This window comes from Mirounga angustirostris, unplaced genomic scaffold (genome assembly GCF_029215605.1).
Source record: "Mirounga angustirostris isolate CCGP_5_RB_7025 unplaced genomic scaffold, mMirAng1.0.hap1 SCAF_1, whole genome shotgun sequence".
NCBI classification, from domain to species: domain Eukaryota; kingdom Metazoa; phylum Chordata; class Mammalia; order Carnivora; family Phocidae; genus Mirounga; species Mirounga angustirostris.
In genome coordinates, this window is record NW_026991709.1 from 198,588,660 (window position 1) to 198,608,670 (window position 20,011).

General features: G+C 57.1%; 2 protein-coding genes across 10 annotated transcripts in view; both read left to right on the forward strand.

The window, feature by feature from the left end:
* IP6K2 (inositol hexakisphosphate kinase 2) overlaps positions 1 to 4,583 on the forward strand; it is a 29,785-nt gene extending 25,202 nt beyond the window's left edge. For all 6 annotated transcript variants that reach the window (XM_045862464.3, XM_045862465.3, XM_054504767.2 and 3 more), the window contains 2 exons: positions 3,184 to 3,359; positions 3,810 to 4,583. In XM_045862464.3, coding sequence (XP_045718420.1) covers positions 3,184 to 3,359; positions 3,810 to 4,310 — 677 coding nt within the window. In that variant the 3' untranslated portion in view covers positions 4,311 to 4,583. The remainder of the gene's footprint in view (positions 1 to 3,183; positions 3,360 to 3,809) is intronic.
* A 1,673-nt stretch (positions 4,584 to 6,256) lies between these two features.
* NCKIPSD (NCK interacting protein with SH3 domain) lies at positions 6,257 to 19,919 on the forward strand. 4 transcript variants are annotated; one of them, XM_064596466.1, is made up of 14 exons: positions 6,258 to 6,536; positions 9,036 to 9,145; positions 9,392 to 9,596; positions 9,765 to 9,855; positions 10,086 to 10,576; positions 11,828 to 11,998; positions 12,156 to 12,242; positions 12,329 to 12,467; positions 12,573 to 12,653; positions 12,776 to 12,904; positions 13,000 to 13,092; positions 13,220 to 13,392; positions 15,729 to 15,762; positions 15,903 to 19,919. In XM_064596466.1, the coding sequence occupies exons 1-14, from the start codon at positions 6,366 to 6,368 to the stop codon at positions 16,220 to 16,222; spliced, it is 2,295 nt and encodes a 764-aa protein (XP_064452536.1). In that variant the 5' UTR covers positions 6,258 to 6,365; the 3' UTR covers positions 16,223 to 19,919. The 4 variants fall into 4 exon arrangements, with proteins under 4 accessions (XP_064452542.1, XP_064452536.1, XP_064452545.1 ...); XM_064596472.1 differs by lacking the exon at positions 11,828 to 11,998 and having other exon boundaries at positions 6,257 to 6,536; XM_064596475.1 differs by lacking the exon at positions 15,729 to 15,762 and having other exon boundaries at positions 15,963 to 19,919.
* The last annotated feature ends 92 nt before the right edge of the window (positions 19,920 to 20,011 follow it).

Sequence of the window (20,011 nt, forward strand, 5' to 3'; positions counted from 1 at the left end):
ATGGAGGGACCAACCTGCACCAGGGAGCCTTCAGCCTAGAGTGCAAGGGGCTGATTCGTGTTTTCAGAAGTTCCCTTGCTTACCTGCCAGGGTTGGGGTGGCGGGTGGGTGCTGACCTTTCAGTCCTGGTTCACCAGACTGGCACATGAAGAATAGCACAGGGGCCTTTCTTTTTCCCCCTGCTAGCCCATTAAGCTGTGTTTCACTGATTTCTTTCTTTTTTTAATCTTAGGAGGGGGAAATTCCTCAGAATTGAGCATGCTTTATTTTTTATTTTTAACTTTTTACTTTTTTTATTTATTGATAAATTTATAAATTTTTACACATTTAGTTTTACTGTAACAAAGCAACTTGTACACTTGCATCATCTTTCCTTTCCAGTGAAACAAAAAGAAAATTTAAAAATAAACAGGAACAAAATTACAATAGAGAATGTCAATTCCAAATAAGATCATACAGGTTCTACTGATTCTCCCATCGAGTGGCAGCGGTCAAGTCATCATTGGGAGAGAGTTTTATTTTAAATATTTATTTATTTGACAGAGAGACACAGCGAGAGAGGAACACAGGCAGGGGGAGTGGGAGAGGGAGAAGCAGGCTCTCCACTGAGCAGGGAGCCCGATGCGGGGCTCGATCCCAGGACCCTGGGATCATGACCTAAGCCGAAGGCAGATGCCTAATGACTGAGCCACCCAGGCGCCCCCTACTAGGGGATATTTTAAACATGTTAAACATAGAATAATACTTTGAATTTATAAGTACCAGTGACCCAGGTTCAGCAGTTAACTCACTTATGTCCGACTCCTGCCATGACTGTCTTCTTACACTTAGCACCCTCAGCCGAGCTCTTTCTGAAGTGTTTCATGGATCTCTAGGAGAAGGATATTTTAAGACATTATTACCATTATTGCTCCTTAAAAGTAGACAAGAATTCCTTATTATCAAATATCTAGTCTGTCCACATTTTCCTAATTGTCTCATAAATCTGTTTTTACTGATGGATTGTTTGAATGGGGATCCATGTGAGGTTCTTATGTTGTATTTGGTCGAAATGTTTAAGTCTTTTTAAATACCCTTTCTGTTTTTTCTTCTTGGAAATTTCTTGTCAAAGAAACTAGGTGTTTGGGGTATCTGGGTTGTGCAGTCAGTTAAGCGGCTGACTCTTGGTTTCAGCTCAGGTCCTGATCTCAGGATCATGAGATCAAGCCCCGAATCGGGCTCTATGCTTAGCAGACAGTCTGCTTGAGACTCTCTCCCTCTCCTCCTCCCCCGCCCAATAAATAAATCTTTAAAAAGAAAAACTAGGTCTTCTAAAGTTTCCCATCATCTGGATTTTACTGATTACATTCCTGTGGTGTCTTTTACATGTTACTCTTTTCCCTCTGTTTCCATTAAGTTGATAATTTGATCTCCAGGTTTGATCAATTCAGGGTCAGTTTTGGGGTGGGGCCAAGAATCCTTCTGCGATGGTATTGGCCGTACGCAAGTGCACTATTTGTCTTTCTCTCCTGTATTGCTGTTGCCTTAGATCATTTTTCCACTAGGCAGTTTTCTAATTTTGTAGTTCCTTAGCTAGAATCTGTAAAGATAAACTTTTTCTCTTCAACTATATGCTTATCCTGAGGTATAGTTGATATAGGAAAGGCAGATTAAATGTTTCTTTTCTTTTATTTACTAAATACTTGGGATAATGGGTGGGTTTTTCAACATCCTCCAAAGGTGACCAGTGAGTTTTTCAGCATCATTATGAATCTGTGAATTTAAACATACTTGATGTGGTTTAGTCCATTGCAGTTTTTATCTGTACTGATGCACAAATTCTCCCATGTTTGGTCTTTTAAAATAGGCTCTTGAGTCCTTCTGACACAATCACGATAGTCTGTGATGACTGTCTTACTTTCTGGTATGAAAAGATGCTCCAGGGCCATGTATGTTTCCTGCTCCAGATGTGAGTTCCTCATTTCTCTAAGGCAGGAGTTACAAGCCTTTTCAGGCGGGGGCCAAATAAATAGTAAATGTTTCAGGCTTTGCAGGCGGTACGGTCTGTCACAGCTCTGCCATTGTGGCACGAAAGTACCCACAGATGATAATGTAAATGAGTGAGCGTGACTGTATCCCAGTAAAACTGTGGTCACCAAGATTTGCATATCATTTAATTTTCATGTGTCGTGAAGTATTATATATATTTTTTGATGACCTAAAAATTTAAGAACAATTTCTAGTTTGCAAGCCATATAAGTAGGGAGCCATAGTTCACCAATGCCTGCCCTAGGAAAACTGGTCTGGGTGCTGGGGTGCTCATACATCTAGCAGGTCATTGTTTCTAGACCTTTTCGGTGCCACAGTGGGGAAATTCACATTTATTATTTTTTAAGATTTTATTTATTTATTTGACAGAGAGAGAGAAACAGGCTCCCCACTGGGCTGAGAAACCTCCTGAGGGGCTCAATCCCAGGGATCCCCCTGGGATCATGACCTGAGCTGAAGGCAGATGCTTAACCGACTGAGCCACCCAGATGCCCCAATACACATTTATTTTATTTTATTTTAAAGATTATTTATTTATTTATTTATTTATTTATTTATTTATTTATTAGAGAGAGAGAGACAGAAATAGTGACAGAGAACATGAGTGGGGAGAAGAGGGAGAAACAGGCTCCCCGCTGAGCAGGGAGCCCAATGCGGGGCTCGATCCCAGGACTCCGGGGTCATGGCCCGAGCTGAAGGCAGATGCTCACCTGACTGAGCCACCCAGATGCCCCAATACACATTTATTTTAAAGAGAAAATTTTTCATGAGTTCATATCGATATTTCAGTTCACATATAAGGTTACAGGACTTATTCAATACTCTGTTTATAGAGCGGAACCCTCTTCCCACACCTTGCTGAGTTCAGGAAGTGGTGTGTGTGTGTCTCCCAGACTGGGGGAAGCCCAGGCCTGTGTTGAGTCTGGACCCAGGCAGTTCCCCGACAAGAACTGAATACGCCTTTTAGCCCTCTAGTCAGCCTTGGGCTCCCTACATGGGGGGGATAGCATGCCATTCTGTGGCAGGGCCTTCTGTGGCCTTCTGTGGACTCAGGCTTCTTTGAGACTCTGCGTGCAGGCATTGTGCCCTGGGAGTGCCAAGGCCCCATGCAGCAACACCTTCTCTTTAGAGGGAGGATTGTCCTTAACCACTCAGAATTCATCTTACTGGAAAACCTGACTTCCCGCTATGAGGTGCCTTGTGTCCTGGACCTCAAGATGGGTACCCGCCAGCACGGTGACGATGCTTCAGAAGAGAAGGCAGCCAACCAGATCCGCAAGTGCCAGCAGAGCACATCTGCAGTCATCGGTGTCCGTGTGTGTGGCATGCAGGTGAGGGGGATGCAGGTGTATAGCGTGGGCTGGCTAGGGCATCCAGTAGCTGCCACTCCCGAACCCTGGTGTAGTCCTGTTTTCCCAAGATTCCAGCGTGACTGAGGGAGTCTCTCGCTCTCTGGTTAGGAAGAAAGCATGGCTGCTTGGGTGAACCCTCTGGGGCTCACCTGGTTGACTGAGTCCAGAGCCTCTGGGCAGGAGCGGGAATAAAGGCAAGAAGGTTAGTCCCTCTCCCCCAATCCATACACTAAGCAGGGGTCTGTGGACGGAACCAGGTCAGAGGGCTGCATCCTGAGTGGTGGTTGATCAGAGAGGATAGTGTCTTGTGTGACTGGTGTACTTAACAGGTTAAAGGATCTGATCCAGGGCTGTCCTGTTGCTGCCGTTCCCCAGGTGCAGGCTTTGAGATGGCTGCCAGTACCTAACCCGCTGGTCTCCCTCCCACAGGTGTACCAGGCAGGCAGTGGGCAGCTTATGTTCATGAACAAGTACCATGGACGGAAGCTATCGGTGCAGGGCTTCAAGGAGGCACTTTTCCAGTTTTTCCACAACGGTCGGTACCTGCGCCGTGAGCTCCTGGGCCCGGTGCTTAAGAAGCTGACTGAGCTCAAGGCCATTTTGGAGGGACAGGAGTCCTACCGCTTCTACTCAAGCTCCCTACTGGTCATCTATGATGGCAAGGAATGGCCTGAGGTGGCCCTGGACTCAGATGCTGAGGACTTGGAGGACCTGTCAGAGGAGTCAGCCGACGAGTCTGCTGGTGCCTATGCCTACAAGCCCATCGGCACCAGCTCAGTGGACGTGCGCATGATCGACTTTGCACACACCACCTGCAGGCTGTATGGCGAGGACAGCGTGGTACATGAGGGCCAGGATGCTGGCTATATCTTTGGGCTCCAGAGCCTGATAGACATTGTCACAGAGATAAGTGAGGAAAGCGGGGAGTGAGCCTGCTGGCTGCACCAGCGCTTGAGACTCTCTGTGTCCCAGGCACAGCTGTGCTGCGTCGGGGAGGAGGCCAGTATGGCCAGGCCGTTGGCCCCTGCAGCCTGGAGCTGATGTGCAGAGGCCTCTGTGAGTCCCAGCCTGAGCCAGCCCCAGCCGCGGTCGGAATCTTTTATTTATTTTAACTATTTCTTCAACATTCCACATTTGATGATGCAGATACCTCTTTCTTCCTTGAGTGTAAATGTTCTAATACAAACCTTTTTGTTAATTGTACACAGTGCTGCTGTCGTTCTTACTAGGGCCGGGCAGCCAGCCCCTTCCCAACCCTCAGAAGCCCCACACCTGCTGTCTCCTCCACCCTAGCCCAGGAATATTCTCCTTGCCACTGCCCCCACCTCATAGACCTACTGAAGTCACCACAGCTTCTTGGCTTGGCCCTTAGGTCCCTTTGGGGCCTTTGCTGGCCTAGCATCCTAGCACCCGCTAAGCAAAGAACTACTTGACTTCTTGATACAGGTCTTTTCCCTCTCCTCCGTGCAGCTTAAGACCAAGTTGGGCAGCATGTGTGCCAGACCTTGGATCCAGCTCCTGCACTGTGATGTCAGGTGTCCTAGAGCCAAACTGGGGCCTTGAGGAGCTGTCAGGCTCTGGTCTGCTGGCAGCCATGGGCTCCACAATAAAAGGTCCTAGGAGGTGGGGGATCCCAGTGAGAAAGGGTGTTCCTCTTAACCACACCACATGTCACCACTGCTACCCACCACTATGCCAGTCTCATCTGTCCAGCTCCAGCCAAGGCAGCCCCTAAGAGCTACTTTGCTAGGAGGGTCCTGGGAGGTGTGGCAGGAGGTCTTGAACTGCAGAACCAGGCACCAGGGAGAAGGGCACAGACCCAAAGCCAAGAAGGTAGGGTCTTGTCCAGTTCTAGCAGGCCCACACCTCCCTGAAACTCCCAGCACCTCCTCTCCAAGGCTCACTATGCCTATGTGCACTATGTCCCAGAACACCCAACTGCATACACTGGCCTGTTTGTGCCCACACCCCCTGCACCCTGGGCCCAGGCTTCCAGTGGGGAATGTGGCTGGACCAGTCCCTGGATGGGAATAGGAGGACCCTTAGGGCCTCTCCCCTGGGTCCTTCCCTCAGGACATCGAGGACAGGTCAGGGCTGACTGGAAAGGTGTGCAGGGTCAAACAAACTCTTATGGCCACAGAGCACCCCCCCTCTGCACCCTCACCAGCTCTCCTGTCTGCTCAGAAATAATTTGGAGTTGTAAGTCCTACAAAGACAATAGAGCAATGTGACAGCGACTGGGAGTGTGATGACCTTATGCTGTGAGGGAGGGAAGTGAGTCCCAGGCAAAGGAAACCATATGCAAGGACCCACATTAGAGGAGTAGAGAGAAGCTAGTGAAGAGAGGAAGTGGGTGGGCAGCGAGGACGGGAGGACTTTGGACTGGGGAATGGCTAACCTCGTTTCGGTGCGTGCGGCTGGAGTACGGACCTCGTGGAAAGGGGTCATGCGGCCTGCAGACACCAGGGAGACGGGTCCCCGCGGGCGCCTCCAAGTGTTGGATCAGCGAGATGCAACAATGGGACTACGCTACCGTTAGTAGGTCGGGACCCACTCTCCCGGCGTGGCGGGGACGCTCGGGACTAGAGCGCAGGACACAGGCTCTGCCGTTGGGCTGCGGGCGGAGCGCTCCTTCGGGAGGTCGAACGGGTCGCAGCACCGGGCTTGAGTGGAGGGCCAGGCGGGAGAAGCTGGGGTGGGTTCGCCGGGAGGGTACGGAGCGAGGGGTCGGAGGCTCGGATTCTGAAGGGGTCCGTACCCGACCGGCGGCGGACTCGAGCTGCGCCGCTTGGAACCGCCAGGGGGCGCCGCGATGCGCGCGGGGGCCGCCCCACTCCTGAGGCGGGGCTGCGGCGGGCGGGCGGGTGCGCGCACGCGTCGTGTGTCACGGGGCGGGGCGGGGCGATCGCGGTGTTCCCGGCCTGGCGTCCTGGTTCCGCAGCCCCCCGCCGCCTCCACTGCCCCGGCGCGGCCCGGCCCGGCCCCATGTATCGTGCGCTCTACGCGTTCCGCTCGGCGGAGCCCAACGCGCTGGCGTTCGCCGCGGGCGAGACCTTCCTGGTGCTGGAACGCAGCAGCGCGCACTGGTGGCTGGCAGCGCGGGCGCGCAGTGGCGAGACGGGCTACGTGCCGCCCGCCTACCTGCGCCGCCTGCAGGTGAGTGTTCCCCTCCCCGGCTCGACCTCCGCGGTCCCTAGACTGGGCCCCATCACAGGCTCTCGGTATCGACCCCGGATGCCCCAGCCCCGCCGGGACCTCCCGCAGATAGGCAGTCTGACCCTGAGATCCCAGACTCACGAGGACTGGGACCCCAAGAGCCCGCACCCCCACAAAAGGCCAGGCCCTTGACAGCCAACTCTGAGGACACCAGACCTGCAAGCCTAACTCAGGGACTGAGAGACTCCTTGGCATCCCAGACGCATTGAGACCAAATATCTGAAGCCCCATCTGAGTAGAATTCAAGACTCAGTCCTGAGATTCCACTACCGCCGAATTCTGATCAGTTCCCCAGATCCCTGAGACCCCAGACCCATAATCGGTCCTTTCCCTGGATCCCCCGGATCCCACACTCTTGCCTCCCACCCTCAGACCCCCAACTGGAGCCACTGCCTCCATCACTGAGACCGGGGCCACCCTGGACACCACCTGTTTCCCCAGCCATCCTCTGTGTCCTCACTCCCTGCACTGAGACCCTGGAGCCCCTAGATGACCCAGCAAACCTTGAGGCCTCAGTGTCTTTCACTCTCCTGTCCTCAGCCACCCCCTAAGCTGTTCTTCAGACCACCCCCGACCCTCTTGGAACCAAAGATCTCAGCCCCTGTTGGCACTCCCTGGCACTACTCTCCCCACCCCCATCACAAGCCTCAGGCCCTGACTTTTCAGACTAATTTTCTCTGAAACTGAAAAGCCCCATCCCTCCTTGTCCACAGCCTGGGGTGGAAGGCTTGTGAGGCGTTGTGAGGAAGTGAGACCTCTTCATGGCTTCCCCTGGTTTGACTATGGCCCTGTTTCCTTCCAGTGGAGGGTACATCTCCAGTTCCTGTTTCCCCAAGAATAGTCCTGCAGTGGGGGCTGGGGTGCAGTGTCTCCAGCTGGTCTCTTCTGACCTCCGGGGAAAGGAGGGCCTGGAGCCTCCAGGCCTGGCCTGTGCCAGACACCCCCGCCCCATCCTAGTCCCTCGTCTTTAGGAAACATCCTGTCCCAGCCCAGTTCAGGACAGAAATAACAGGATAAATTTGGAGATGTCATCTGGTCTTAGCAGAGGGGATGGGCCCTGGGCCTTGGACCCTCAGCTTACTCCCTTCTAGGAGTGCCTGGGGTGTGACTGGGGCCCTGGACACTAGGGCTGCTGGCTCTGGAGTGAGCATGTCAGACCCAGCCTCTCTGGGGTTGGGGGCTTGTTGGAAGCCTCTTCTTCAGGGGCCTGTGAGGATCCTGTCCTGGGCTAGTGGGGCTTCGTGCTTGGGGAGGGCAGAGAGGCTACCATCCCCTTGTAGTCTCTTTCTGTGTATCTCCTGGTCTCTGTCCCCCTAACTCTGTCTGTGTCTGCCATTCCGACTCTCCCCCTTTCTCTGTCTCTGGCTCTCAATTTCTTTCTGCGTTGTCTCCCTCTGCCTGTCTCCCTCTCTCTCCCTCCCTTCCTCACTCCCCTTCTCTTTCTTGTTTTCTATGGGTATGTGTTTGTTTTTCTGTCCCCCTTTCTGTCTGCTGTCTCCCTGCATTCTGGCATACCCCGTGCTACCTGGAGGGCTTTGCTGACCTCTGTATCCATCTGTCTGTCCCCATCAGGGACGCTTCTTCGACCCCGCTTGGAGTGACGTCACCTCAGTTCTGAGACTTCCGTGTAGCCTGGTGAACCATCATGGACAGGGGAGGGCTGGAGGTGGATGGTCCCACAGCTCCCACCCCCCACTCCTCACACCACGCCAGGCTGGCTGGGTTGATTAGACCCCTGAGTTGCTGTGTCTGGCAGCACGGAATCTGGGACAGGGGCCAGGCCCCTCTCTTATGTCCGTCCTTTGCCACAAACACAGAACTGCTGCTTCCCAGGGCAAGTCTGGAAGATTCCTGGAATAACTAGGGAGAATGAGGGCTAGAAGCAGGGGTGGAAAGAGGGGATCCCTTTGGCCCATCCTCAGCTGGTCCCTCAGGCCCATCTCTGGGGTCTGCAGAAGGCTCTGGAAGGACAGGGCTATTCTGGAGTGTGACCTTGGTTTGGAGAAGGATCAGTAAGATCCAGAGTGATTTGTTAAGGGTTCCAGACACTAGAGGCTCCCTGCTTGCCATGTCAGCCTGGGCTCTGAGCCAAGCCTGGGGATAGACTAGGTATGTGCTCCTGGTCTCAAGCTGGGGGTCCCTGGGCTGTGTTTTTGCTCTAGACCCCTGGTGTTCAGAGACAGCTGAGAGCCTCACTCTGGGGCCTGACTGGGACCCCAATACGTAAAGCAGCAGCATGGGGCCACCCCGTGCCCCAGCTCCCTGAGTAACACAGTTTGAGAACCTTACTTCATAGTGTAGTTCAGCTTTCTACACTCATGTCTAGCATTCCAGGCTTTAGCTGTAACAGTCCTCTGCCCTGGGCTCCATCCTAGGCTGGGTCTGGGCTCACGCTCTCTAGGCCCCCAGGTCTAACTGTGCACCCTTGCCCCCGGCCAGGGCCTGGAGCAGGATGTCCTCCAAGCCATTGACCGGGCCATTGAGGCGGTGCACAATGCAGCCATGCGGGATGGTGGCAAGTACAGCCTGGAGCAGCGCGGGGTCCTTCAGTGAGTGTGGGGGAGGGGAGGAAGAGGGCACCCGCCACCTCCCTGCCCCAGTGAGCACAGTCGGGTGGGGGTCCTTCAGTGAGGACTGGGGAGGTCTGGAAGGCAGAGTTGGGGCTAGGGCAGAGTGGGGTGGAGCATGAGGGAGGTGGGAGGAGCCGCGCCCCGCCCCGCATCCCATAAGGAGCCTGTGAGGACTTCAGGAGTTTTAAGGTCACTCACCCAGTAAGCTCCCTGCCCCTCCATCAGGAAGCTGATCCACCATCGGAAAGAGACCCTGGCCCGCAGAGGCCCCTCAGCCCCGAGTCCCGCAGCTATGACCGCGTCCTCCAGTGACCACCATTTGGATGCTGCTGCTGCCAGGCAGCCCAATGGGATGTGTCGAGCTGGCTTCGAGTGGCAGCACAGCCTGCCCAGTTCCGAGTATCTCGGGGCAGATGGAGGCCTCTACCAGGTACGGGGTGAGGTTACCCTGGGGAAGGGAGGTGAGTGGAGCTTAAGGCTGGGTCCAGAGGCTCCGAGAGTCCCCTCGGGTCAGGGAGGCAGAGCCGTAGCCCTGCCCCTGGCAAGAGCCCAGGGCCCTAGCCACGCCGGTACCCCAGCTGGCAGCCTGTCCTCCTAGATCCCACCACAGCCTCGCCGAGCAGCGCCCGACACGCCACCCCCGCCTGTGAAGCGCCGAGACCGGGAGGCCCTGATGGCCCCAGGAAGTGGTGAGAAGGCAGGGTTGGGGCAGTTTGGCGGGGGGGGGGGGGGGGGGGGGCCGGCACCCTGTGCTTGGCCCGGCTGCTCTGCCTGTGTCAGGAAGTTAGGGCCTCTGGGCTTGGCGGGGCGGGTCTGGCAGAGAAACCAGGCCCTGTCCTGGGAGGGGCGGGGCTCAGGGCCTGGAGGGGTAAGGGACCCAGGGGGCTGTCCCAGCACAGCATCCACTCTCTGCCCACAGGCGGCCGCAACACCACGCCCTCCGGGGCCAGTTCTGTGTCCAGTGGCTCCTCAGTCAGCAGCACCTCCCTTGACACGCTATGTACCGGCTCTAGCTCGTCTGAGCTGGGCCCCAGCTGCTCACCCACGCCCCCGCCCGTGCCCCGCCGAGGCATCCATACCACTGTGTCCCAAGCTCAGCCCCCTCCCTCCAAGGTGCCAGCCCCCGAGCCCCCTCCAGAGGAGGTGGCGGTTGATACAACCTCAGCCTCTGATGAGCTGGAGGCCCTGGGTGCACTGAGCCTGGGGACCACAGAGGAGAAGGTGGTGGCTGAGACTGCCGTGCCCAGGACCATCGGGGCAGAGCTGATGGAGCTCGTGCGGAGAAACACTGGCCTGAGCCACGAGCTATGCCGTGTGGCCATTGGCGTCGTGGTGGGTCACATCCAGGCCTCCGTACCGGCTAGCTCGCCTGTCATGGAGCAGGTCCTCCTCTCGCTGGTAGAGGGCAAGGTGAGGGTGGGCGGCGGGGCCAGGGGGCCTCCCCATCCTCGGGCCACCCCGCTTCCCCTGCCCCATTCCCACCCTCACACTTGTGTCCAGCCTTGCCTTGACAGTAGCTCGGCCTTCATTGTGGTGGGTGCTGGGGACGTTTGAGCTGATCCCTGGAGGAGAAAGGGAGGAAGAGCATTCCAGGCAGAGGCTTAGCCTGGGCAAGGGCCATAAGGCAGGCCCACGCTTGGCTCGCGGGGGAGGCGGAACAAGGCCAGCATGGCTGTACCACGGGGAGTGAGGGAACAGGTGGTGTGGGAGGAGGTGCGACTCGGAGCAGGTGACAGATGAGACCAGATGTGAGTGGCCCAGAGTCTTCTCTGGCTGCGGGGGGGGTAATGGACACGGCATGAGAGAGGGCAGTGCCTTGCTGGCCTTGGCAGCGGAGAGGGAGCTGTGGCGGAGGCCTCAGGACTGACTCAGGGGTGAGTCAGGTGTGTGGGCATCGTGGGGGGCGTGGGATGCTTTGCCAAGGTTGGGGCACTGGACAGAAAGCAGGATCGGAGGGCAGTGATCCGTTTCCATATGGGGACCAGATGGGCCCAGGGTCCCTCCTTAGGGCCCCAGGACCCGGCAGCCATGGGGTGGGGGGCAGGTGGAGCAGCAGGTCAACGGGCTTGTTGTCTGTGCTGGGCATGGCGGGTGCTCATCAGGCAGGAAGTACTTGGGAGCTGGAAGGCGGGGCGATGACAAGGCCTGGTGGCACGTTGTGTGGATTCGGAGGGTAGCATCTCAGTCACATTTAGGCAGTGGCAGAGTCGGTGGCCTTCCTCGCAGAAGATGTTTATGCAGGGCTGGGATGAGAGGCGGGTTGTTGGAAGGTGCCCCGCAGATGTGTCCCATGCAGAATCTGGTCCCAGCAGGTTATCAAGACTGGGGGCAGTAGAGTTACTTGCAGAGGGGCTGTGGAACTGGGCTGGTGCCCTTGGGAGCCTCGGTGTTGAGGTGTGGGCCGTGGGAACAGGTCTTTCGTGGGAGCTCGAGGCGGGGCAGAGGGAAGAAAGAAAGAGAACCAGGGCCTGGTCCCCTCACAGGTTCTGGGAGGCCACAAACGAGGAACCGCTCTGAGAGGTGAGGCTGGGGACCCTTGCCTGATGTTGGCCTGGAGCTCATGCCCGTTACATCCTCAGGGTCTGGGTTGACTTCCAAGCCTTGGGGGCTTCCTGGAGATGGGGAGGGGCAAGGAGTGTGCTGAGCCATGCCTCCCCCCAGGACCTGAGCACTGCCCTGCCCTCAGGGCAGGTCTGCCATGACCAGCAGCGGCTGGAGGTGATCTTTGCAGACCTGGCTCGGCGGAAGGACGATGCCCAGCAGCGCAGCTGGGCCCTGTATGAGGACGAGGGTGTCATCCGCTGCTACCTGGAGGAGCTGCTGCACATTCTGGTGCGGGGTGGGGGCCCACGGGTGTCCCACCCCCGCCCCCCACCCTGCGCCACCCCCGTCCAGTGCTCAGGAGTCTCCCCTGCGGGTACTCAGACCGCTCGTGCGTGGCCGCGCGGCTCACACGGAGTGAGTCTGTCACGCTTCCTCCTCCTCACAGACCGACGCAGACCCGGAGGTTTGCAAGAAGATGTGCAAGAGAAACGAGTTCGAGTCTGTCCTGGCCTTGGTGGCCTACTACCAAATGGTGTGTGCGAGGCCGCAGGGCGGGGGCGGGGAGGCACCCGGGCAGAGGGGGCGGTTCCGGGCACTGAGCGCGGGGTCTCCTGCCAGGAGCACCGGGCGTCACTGCGGCTGCTGCTGCTCAGGTGCTTCGGCGCCATGTGCAGCCTGGACGCGCTCGTCATCTCCACCCTCGTGTCGTCTGTGCTGCCTGTGGAGCTGGCCCGGGACATGCAGACAGACACGCAGGGTGAGGCGGGGTGGGGCGGGGCCGGGGCCTCCTGCGCGGGGGGGGGGGGGGGGGGGGGCGTTCCCACCACCCGCCGGGGCTCTCACCGCCTGCCTTGCCCTCCAGATCACCAGAAGCTCTGCTACTCGGCCCTCATCCTGGCCATGGTCTTCTCCATGGGGGAGGCAGTGCCCTACGCGCACTACGGTGAGCGCGCCGGGAGCCCGAGGGCCTGGGGACCCACCGCCCGGGGTGACGGGGACCCAGGGGGCTGCGTGGGGAGGGCGCAGAGGCGGGGAGGCCTCAGGTCCTGTGCGCCCCCCTCCCAGAGCACCTGGGCACGCCCTTCGCCCAGTTCCTGCTGAGCATCGTGGAGGACGGGCTGCCCCTGGACACCACAGAGCAGCTGCCGGATCTGTGCATGAACCTGCTTCTAGCGCTCAACCTGCACCTGCCAGGTGGGAGTGGGGCCCGGCGGGAGCGGGGCAGACCAGCGAGGGGGCGCTCCCCGCTTGCTGCCCGTGCGCTGGTCTATACCCGTGTCCGTCCTCAGCCCCTGACCAGAACGTCGTCATGAGCGCCCTGAGCAAACACTCCAACGTCAAGATCTTCTCCGAGAAGCTGCTCTTGCTTCTGAACAGAGGGGGTGAGGGCCCGGGAACCTGTGTGATGCCACTGCCCTGTCGTTTGGCTCCGTGGCCCCCGACACTCTCCGCAGTGCCCCAGGGCCCCCCACAACCACCGCCCTGACCCCTCCTCCCCCTGCCTCCTAGACGACCCCGTGCGCATCTTCAAACACGAGCCGCAGCCGCCGCACTCCATCCTCAAGTTCCTGCAGGACGTGTTCGCCAGCCCAGCCACAGCCGCGATCTTCTACCACACAGACATGATGGCGCTCATCGACATCACTGTGCGCCACATCGCGGACCTGTCACCCGGAGACAAGGTGCCCGGACGTGGCTGCGGCGGGGGTGGGAGCTGTGCAAAAGCTGCAACAAAATGCAGGGGAGACAGGCCACTGAATGGAGACTGGGGGCAGGGTGCAGCTGCAGCCAGGCCGGTGTGGGGGCCGCTCAGAAACCATGGCAGGTGTGCCCTGACCCACAGGAGCCCTGGTGAGCCGATGTGGGCCAGGCTGCCTGGACGGAGCTGGGGTGGAGGAAGCCGGGCGGTCAGGCAGGAGGAGGTGGCATTTCCACAAGGCCTCAGAGGCTGCAGCGGGAGAGGAGGGGATGTGGCCTGACTGACACCCCAAATGGAGTGCAGACTACATGAGAGCTCAGGGGAGGTGGGAGGCCTGCAAGGAAGCAGCCGCAGCCGTCACGGCGGCCCGGGTGGGTGGTGAGAGGCCGTGGCCGTGGGCGGTGAGGTCAGGTTTGCGTGTATTGGCGGTGAGTCCTGGGGTTTGCCCTGGACTTCTGTCAGGCAACCAGGTGGATGAAGAGTGATTGCTGAGGCGGGGAAGCACGGGGAGGAGGCAGAAGATAGGGTTGTGTTCTGATGTGTCAAGACTGAGAAGATAGCCGCTAGTCGTCCAGGTATGGAGCCCGTTGGGGAGCAGTGGAGCTGAGTTGGGACTGGAGAGAGACAGCGTGGAGTTGCCTGTGCACACGTGTGATGGGGAAGCCTGCTTCGCTGCCACCGCCGAGGGCGTGAGGTGGACAGGTCAGAGGGAAGCTCAGGCCTCGGCTCAGGGCACAGTGGGGACAGGTAGGGAGGAACCCAGGAGAAAACCCAGAGAGCAGGAGCCCAAAGCGGGGTTTGGAGGAGGTGGAGATGAGCTGTTTCCACAGTTAGGAGCCTGAGTAGGACAGAGGCTGCGAATTGGCCGTTGAAATTGCCCCCCAGAGGCCAGAGGTGACTGACAAGCAGTATCTGCAGAGTGGAGGGAAGAGGGTCCAAATAGAACGTGCAAGAGAGAATTTGAACTTGGAGGGGAGTGAGGGGGACATTGGAAGCCGTAAATGGAGACAACTGCTGTGAGTCTTTCTATGAAGGGAGCAGAAGAGCGGGGGGGCCCCTGGAGGGAGATGTGGGGGTCAGGAAAGGTTTTAAAGTAGAAGATGCTGGTGCCGGTCTCTGGGCCAGAGGGAATGATCCAGTAGACATCAAGAAATGGCTGACGTGTCCAGGAGAGTGGGCCAGTGCTGGAGTGAGGTAGATCGGGCAGTGGGGGGAGCCCAGGCCTGTGGGGGGATGCCTCCCCCAAATGGGAGCCAGGGCAGCTCATTATGGCTGGGACAGGTGAGATGCAGGTGCTGGGAGGGGAGAACAAGAGCTTTCCGAAAGATCGCTTGTTTTCTCCACAAAGCACAAGGCTGGCTGTCCAGGCACTTTGGATCTGGAAAACCGGCAGAAGGAGGTGGGCAGTGATCCTTAAGGGTGCGTGAATGTAGCAGAGGAAAGAGGCGGGAGTCCAGGGCAGTGGTGTACGTCCATCTGAGGCTTGTGGTAGGGAAGGAAGTTCGGGCCTGCGTGCGGCCTTGGGGCTGCCGACTGCTTAGACGCTGGGCGCTGATTTGCAGGCGCTGCGGTCTGACCAGGGTTGGGGGTCACAGGGTGACGCTGCCTGAAGAAGGTATTGACTCCTCGAAGTACAGGTAGAGAGGGAGGGGAGGGATGGTGACAGGGATGATGAGGGGGGCAGACAGAGGGAAAGTGCTGGGGTCGGGTCAGTGGATTGGGTATCTCAGGAAAAAGGAACAGCTGGGGTGTCAGAATCGAGGGGCTGTTGAAGCTTTTTCAACCTAAAGGTGCTGGGGTGGGGGATGTTGGCGCTGGACTGAGGGCATGTGTGGAAGGTAGGATGGTGGCCAGGGCCTAGGGGTGGGTATCAGCGAGGACACATGTGTTTCTGGCCTGTGCGTTTAGATGGACGGCTGAGCTCTTTAGTAAGAAAAGAAAAAACCCTGAGAAAGCCTTCAGTTTGGGGAAGATGGGGAAGGTCATGAATTTGATGGTGCACACGTGTGGCGGAGGTCTTTTGAGGCACGTGGGAGATGAGAAGTGGGCAGTTGAAACTCTCATCTGGAGCTCCCTGGAGAGGTCTAGGCCAGAGGTGTGAGTGTGGGTCATTACCTGAAGCTGTGAGTGTGAGTGAGATCTTCCAGGGTGAGAGGAAGCAGGGGACCTCTGACCGGACAGCGGCCCCGTGAGGGCCCAGCGGTAAAGACGGGCAGGACCTGGCCGCTTCCCCTGGCCACGTCTCCGAGCCATCCCGTGGGCTGGCCCCGTTCTGGGACTGCCTGTGTCTGGGACGATCCATTCATTTCACTTACTCAGCGGCTCTCGACGGCCAGCTCTGGGCCAGGCACAGGTGGGTGCTGGGGCTGCAGCCCTGATCTTCAGTGCCGTGAGCTGGCCCACGGCCCGGGGGCACACGTGGCGGCCTGTTCCTGTCGGGCGGCAGTGGGAGCGCCTCGCCGGGGTCCCTGAGCTCAGCCGCTCCTCCCACAGCTGCGCGTGGAGTACCTGTCCCTGATGCGCGCAGTGATCCGCTCCACGCCCTACCTGCAGCACCGCCACCGGCTCCCCGACCTGCAGGCCACCCTGCGGCGCATCCTGAACGAAGAGGAGGCCTCACCGCAGGGCCAGATGGACCGCATGATTGTCCGAGAGATGTGCAAGGAATTCCCCGTGCTGGGCGAGGACCCCAGCTAGCGCCTCCCTTCCCTCCCTTCCCTGCAGCCCTGGTCGGGGTGCAGGGGACGCGGAGGCGTGGCCCTCAGAATGTTTTGCACAGACGGGGTGGGGGAGGTGGTGGTGGAGGGACCTGAGCAGGGCTCCCCCCTCCCCGGAAGTAGAGCCGATGCGAGGGGCCAAGTGCAGGATTGGGGACCACGCCCTGGGAGCTCCGCTGGGGCAGAGGGCCTGTGTGAGCTGAAGCCCCTCCATCTCCCGGTAGGCTGCCTCTTCAGCATGCCCCCTCCCCTCAGATCAGATGCACACTCAGAGTCCTGCTGCTACTCCAGGCTGGGCCAGAGCCCCCCATCCCTGCCCTGCCTAGTCTGGGTCCCGGGCCTCAGCAAGCCACGTCGTTGGGGTCAGGGGAGGCGCCACCCACCAGCTCTGTTCTTTGCCTTAGCTTCGCAGTGAGTGCTGCTCATGTGCCCCCCCCGCCGTGGGGGTCGCTTTCCCTTGCTCCCACCCCCAGAGGTCTTTGCCAAGCAGCTGCTTCGAGCACAGAATCTTAGAGACGGGCCATCTATTCTGGAGCGCCACCGAATAGGGTGATGGCACTGAGAAAGCCAACGACAGAGTCTATTTTCTCCGTAAAAACAGACTGAAAAGCCATGTGTATTTTCCCGTGTGCTGTAGCTCACCTTCGGAAATAAATCACAGGCATCCGGAAACGGGCTGTGTGATCAGCAACCCCGCCTGATCCTGGGTTGGGGTGGGAGAGGATGGGCAGGGGTGCTGGGGCCTCAGGACCTTGTCGCTTGCTTGCTCTGACCTCTCCAGAGTGAGGAGGGGATGGTCCCTAACAGGCCTGTCCATCAAGGTCCCTTGAGCCCTGTTCCAGCCTCTCTCCCCGAGTTCCCATTTCTCCCGGGCCACAGCTAAGCCAGTGAGTGCCCCGCCACCTGTTGGCAGGTGACTGTCCTTGCCGACCTCACTTCTCCCGTGTTGAAACCCTACCCTTCGTAGCTGTTCTCCAGTGAAGCGGGCCCCACCGCAGCCCCTGCCTCCCTGCACGTGCAGGCCCTGCCCGGCTTGGTCGCCTTCCTCGTTTGTCAGTGGGTCCAACAAGATCCCCTCATTTTGCAGCCTCAGAGATTTTACCCTACATTACAGTAGGGCAAAAAGAGTATCTCAACAGGCGTGGGGTTCAGTTTGCACTCCTGTTGGCGGACAGTCGGGGACCATCTGGGAAAAGCTTCATTTTCCTTGCGGGCTCCCAAGTTAACGAAGGCTTGCGCCATAAATGGCGGAGGGTCCAGAGCCCACAGGCAGACCCCAGTCAGAAGTAGTTTTCATTAGTCCCCTCTGCTTTTCACCCAGGACAATCCTTCGCGACACATCTGCACGTCCAAAATTACTGACACCGTGACGTCCAGTCACGACTTTTCCTTTCTCACTGGGGTGCTGAAGGCCAAGGGCTGTTTTGCTCTTTTTCCAACAGGACCATAATGCAGCAAGAAACACAAAAGAGGCCAGGGCGGGGGTGGGGGGAGTCCCCCAGACACACAGGTCCTTGGGAAGCTGAGGCAAGAACGTTTGACGGAACTCACGGAAGCAAAGCCCAGGAGGCTGATGGGGAGATATACTTGCTTAACTCTTGATTCTCGGGTTAGGCACACAGGCTCCCCTGCTGGACCTGAAGATGGGCTGACAGAATGCCCCCCCCCCCAGTAGAACTGTGGGGCACAACCTGGTCACTCCTCTTCACCCCAGGGCGTTCTGCCTTTCCATTCACATCCAGAGTCAATGACATGGCCTTCGAGGCACGACTCCTTCCTCACTGGAGAGCTGAAAGCAGAGAACCATGATGCTCCTCCTGAGCTAGTGGAATTCTGTGAAAAGCGCAGGTCCCTGAGGAAGCCGAGGCAGGACCATTCGGCAGCCTCCGTGCTTTGCTCTGTTGCCTATCGTGATGCACACGCACGCTGGAAGGGCAGGGCTGTGCTGGGCCGTCTGTCCCAGTGCTGGTACCCATGGTGAGCGAAGTATAACCCCGTGGCAGGGGGAGCAGAAGCCCCGGCCAGTTTGTGCACAGTTGTCCAAGGGGCCCTGGCGTGTGTTTGTAAGGGACACAAGAGCCCCTGTTGACTGAGCTAAGTACTGGCCTCTGGCGGCAAACGTGCTCTGAGAGGATCCAGAATTCTGAGACCCCCTCAGCAAACATCTTGGTGGTGCTCTCAGAACACAGAATTACAACCATAAGGGGAAATGATGATGAGCCAGAGAATTCCTCAGGGAGGGATCGATCTCTGCAAGAACACCCATTTGGCTGCTTGGAAGGATGGTAAATGTGGGATGCGGTGAGGCAAGAAGGCAGAGACAACTAGGCCACTCAAATGGGAGTGTAAGGGGGGGCGGCGAGGGGGAAAAAAGATTCTGAGGGGCAATGAGGGATGGGGGTTGGGATGAGCTCTGGGGTAGAAGCGGGTACGTAAAGGTGCTGGCACCTAATCTCTTGTGGGACGAGCACCAGGGACCACAGGCTACCCATGCATCCGGCAACTCCAGAGTAAGGTGGTGGGTGAAGATCACATGCCTGCTTGGTCCCCGAAAGATACAGAGGCTTCAAGTAGGTGAAAACAATCTTTTTTTCCTCTTGTTTTTATGGGAGAATAACAACCATGAAAAGTACGGTATACAGAGAGTATAGCTGAGCAAAAAAAAATTTTTTTTTTAAAGATTGTATTTGACAGAGACACAGTGAGAGAGGGAACACAAGCAGGGGGCAGTGGGAGAGGGAGAAGCAGGCTTCCCACAGAGCAGGGAGCCTGATGTGGGGCTCGATCCCAGGACCCTGCGATCATGACCTGAGCCGAAGGCAGACGCTTAACGACTGAGCCACCCAGGCACCCCAGCTGAGTGAATTGTGAGAGAATGCTGATAGAACCACCCCCCGAGTCAAGAAATAGAATATCACCAGTCCCCAAAGCCCACTCGTGTGCCCCCTCTTCATCAGGGGGCACACGAGGGGGAACTGTAATTCCCTCTAGGGGAATTAACTCAATTCCCCTAGAGGGAATTACAGTTAAGTTTTGCCTGTGTTTGAACTTGACATAAACAGAACCATACAGTATAAACTTGTGTCTGGCTTCTTCATTTCACCATTAAGTTTCTGAGATTTGTCTATGTCCTAGTATGTGGTTGCAGTTTGTTCACCCCCAAAGTTGTGTGGGATATACCCTCATTTACTCACTGCTGACGACCTCTCAGTTTCCAGTTCTTGTCTATTATGAACGGTGCCGTCAGGGACATTGTTACCCAGGTTGTCTTGTGGCACACGTGCATTATATTGGGGGTATATTCTCACGAGTGGAACTACAGGGTCGAAAGCCCACGCTCCAAATAGTTTTGCCAAGTAGCTGTACCAATGTACGCTCCCTCCAGTCATGTTGATTTCCAGCTCCTCCTTCTCTTTCCCAAAACGATATTGTCAGCTTTTTTTTTTTTTCAGTCATTCTGGTTTGCCATAGCAGTATTTTAAGTTTGCATTTCCCTGATGGCTAGAGAGGTTGAGCACCTTTTCACTAGTTTACTGGCTATTTGGATCATTTGTGATGCACCTGTTCAAATCTCTTGCCCATTCATTTGCTGGGTTGTCTATCTTTTGTTGATTTGTGGTATGTATGTGGCATAGGAGTCCTTGGGTTGTCTATCTTGCAGTATCTTCTCCCATCCTTAATGTTGTCTTTTGATGAAAAGACGTTCTTAGTTGTAAAGTAATCCATTTTTTCAGGACTTTGTGGTTAGTGCATTTTGTATCCTGTTAATAAAAATCTTTGCTTAAAGTATGAAGAGCTTCTGTGTTGTCTTCTAAAAGCTGTGTTCTCTTTCCTATTCAGATATCAAAACTATCTGGAATTGATTACATGGGTAGTATGAAGTAG